We start from the raw sequence: 2,692 nt of genomic DNA on the forward strand, positions 1-2,692 counted from the left end.
GGATTGGCTGCTCAAAACATATTCATCTGATTCCATCATGGGAATAACCACATCACAACTGCTTAAACCACACAGACTTGTGGTCCAGCCAAGTGGACACCCAGCTCCAACAATCACAGTGAATGAACAGAGGTCGCCGTGCCCTGCCTCATTTCTGACGCTGACGCCGACCAGTGCTCACTGGTCACCAAGTGTTACATTGTTGTGGTTCGGTTTCCAACCATGTAAAAGCCACTCTTAGCTCTGCTGTCCGGAGCTGGGGCCGGTGGGACCTGGCCCTGGGACGGGGTTTGCTGTACCCTGGTCTGAAGCACGCATCCAGGCTCTGTGTCCCCCTGTCCCCGACTGATCATCCGGGGCCTCAGTTTCCCCATCTGTAAAAAGACCACGGTCCACCACCGTGACCCTCAGATCATGACTCTTAGCTATAGAAAGCCCACAGGCCCAAGTGCCTCCCGGACCACAGGCAGGCCCAAGAGAGGGTGGCTCTGAGCGGATTGGGGTGGGGACCCAGCCCCGCAGTCCCCACCTGCACATGCTGACCAGAGCCTGCTCCGGGCTAGGCTCCTGACCCAGCCACAGACCTGCCCCGGCCACTCAGGACGGGCATGGGCAGGACGAGCTGGGCTTCTGGGTGGTCCTCTCGGCACTGTCCCAACTCCCCTCTGCCCACAGCGGTCCTCTCCTGGGCCTCTGCTTTGGGACCTCCTGGGCCCCCTCCCCGACCCGGGCACCTGCCCCCCTCCTGGGCCCCCTCCCCGACCTGGGCACCGCCCCCCTCCTGGGCCCCCTCCCCGACCCGGGCACCTGCCCCTCTCCTGGACCCCCTACCCCCTGGGCGCCCCTCTCCCTTCTGGACCCTCCTGGGCACCCCACCTCCTCTTGGATCCCCTACCCCCTGGATGCCCCTCCCCTCTTGCGTACCCCTCCCCTTCTGGGACCCCCTCCCCCCAGGGTGCCCCTGCCCCTCCTAGACCTCCCTCCCCTCTGGGTCCCCCTCCCCCTCCTAGGTTCCTCTCCCCTTCTTGGGCACCCTGCCCCCCAGTGCACCTCCCCCCTTTGAGGGACCCTCCCTCTCCTGGGGACCCTCCCCCATTCCCCTTCAGAATTCAGCCCTGTCCTCTGAGGGTCCCTGTGTTTCCTCACTGCCCCCGAGCCCCCTGCCCCCTCCCTGTGTGTCCGCAGCTCCCCCAGCCCCAGGGGAGGTGGAGTCCCCTTCCCCCATTCCCAGCACGGGGTTCAGTACAGGCACCCGTGGTCACTGGGCCTGAGGGACCCGTGCACCGAGCTCTCGTCACCCCATTCCTCCATCGCTGTCCCCACCCTGGGAAGTGGTGGGGGACCTAGATGGGGTGCTAGGCAGGGAGGGGAGGGGTGCCTGTCTGCTCTGCTGGCCGGCCCCCGGGCGACACTGATGCCCGCACTCTCTTGCAGGCAGAGTACAGGCTGTACAACGGGTCCGACAAGGAGTGTGTGTCCCCAACGGCCAAGGTCACCAAGAAGGAGACGCTCAAGGTGCCCCACGAGCTGCCTCTGCACCAGCTGCCGCTGCACCCCGCGCCACCCCCCCCCTGGGCTGCTGGGGGCTTCTCTTCAGAGGGTGGGGGGGCCGGAGGCCACCCAAGGCACCTCCCCGACCCTCTGGGTGCCCGGCAGGCGCAGAAGGAGAACTACCGCCAGGAGAAGAAGCGGGCCACCAAGCAGCTGTTCAGCGCGCTGACCGACCCCAGCGTGGTCATCATGGCCGACAGCCTGAAGGTGGGTCGTGCCACTCACCTGGAGGTGTCCCCCCAGTGCCCCACACACGGGGTGACGGCCAGTGTGTCCATCACTGCCCTCCCGCTGCAGCCCTGTCCAGAGGAGCCCCCTGATGCCCATGCAGCCCCTCAGTGCCCCTCGGGCCCTCAAACGCTTGGGGAGTCCCATGCCAGACACAGAGGACGGGTGGCAAGGGTCCAGCCTCAGGAACAAGGAACAGGGTTGGGGACCAGGGGGCCCATTCAGGCCTCATCCAGGCAGGGGGCGACTCACCAAGCCTCCAGCCTGTTTTCCCCAGACAGTGGGGGTGAGACTGCTGAGAAAAGCGGGGATCAAAGGCACCACGGGGCTTTGTCGACTGCAGGTGCCTGGGCCTGCGCGGCCTCCTTTGAAAACTGAAACAGCCTCTGCCCACGGCCCTGAGTGAGCCCCAGGCCTGCCGTGCTGTCCCGGAGGGCATCCGACCTGCTCAGCCCTGGCCTGGGCACCGGGACATGACATGCCACTCTCACAGAGGGGCTGCAGGGGGAGTGCAGGAGGGGAGGGAAAGTTCTCCCTGTGTCTGTCCTGCCCCTGCCTGGGTTACTGCAGATGCCCTAACCCTGCCTCAGTCCATCTAGGGGGAGGACCTGCCTTCTATATTTCAGCTTGTAGTAAGCAGCCCTGGTGGCACAGTGGTTAAAGTGTCCCGCTGTTAGCCAAAAGGTCAGCGGTCTGAACCCACCAGCCACTCTGTGGGAGAAAGGTGTGGCAGTCTGCTTCTGTGAAGATCGACAGCCTTGGAGGCCCTCTGGGGGCAGTTCCACTCTGTCCTCTAGGGGCGCTGTGGGTCAGAATGGACTCCAGGGCAGTGGGTGTGGTTTGGGCTTTGCTTCCGCAAAGACTGACAGCCTTGGAGACCCTGTGGTGCAGTTCCACTCTGTCCTCTAGGGGC

General features: G+C 64.8%; 1 protein-coding gene across 1 annotated transcript in view; it reads left to right on the forward strand.

Annotated features, from left to right (window-relative positions):
* Positions 1–2,692, forward strand: part of OSBPL5 (oxysterol binding protein like 5) — a 75,114-nt gene that overhangs the window by 46,442 nt on the left and 25,980 nt on the right. The window contains exons 5-6 of the mRNA XM_007949331.1: positions 1,435–1,515; positions 1,657–1,758. Coding sequence (XP_007947522.1) covers positions 1,435–1,515; positions 1,657–1,758 — 183 coding nt within the window. The remainder of the gene's footprint in view (positions 1–1,434; positions 1,516–1,656; positions 1,759–2,692) is intronic.

Source organism: Orycteropus afer, unplaced genomic scaffold, assembly GCF_000298275.1.
Source record: "Orycteropus afer afer isolate SDZICR_OR568_19922 unplaced genomic scaffold, OryAfe1.0 scaffold00244, whole genome shotgun sequence".
In the NCBI taxonomy this organism is placed as follows: Eukaryota; Metazoa; Chordata; class Mammalia; order Tubulidentata; family Orycteropodidae; genus Orycteropus; species Orycteropus afer.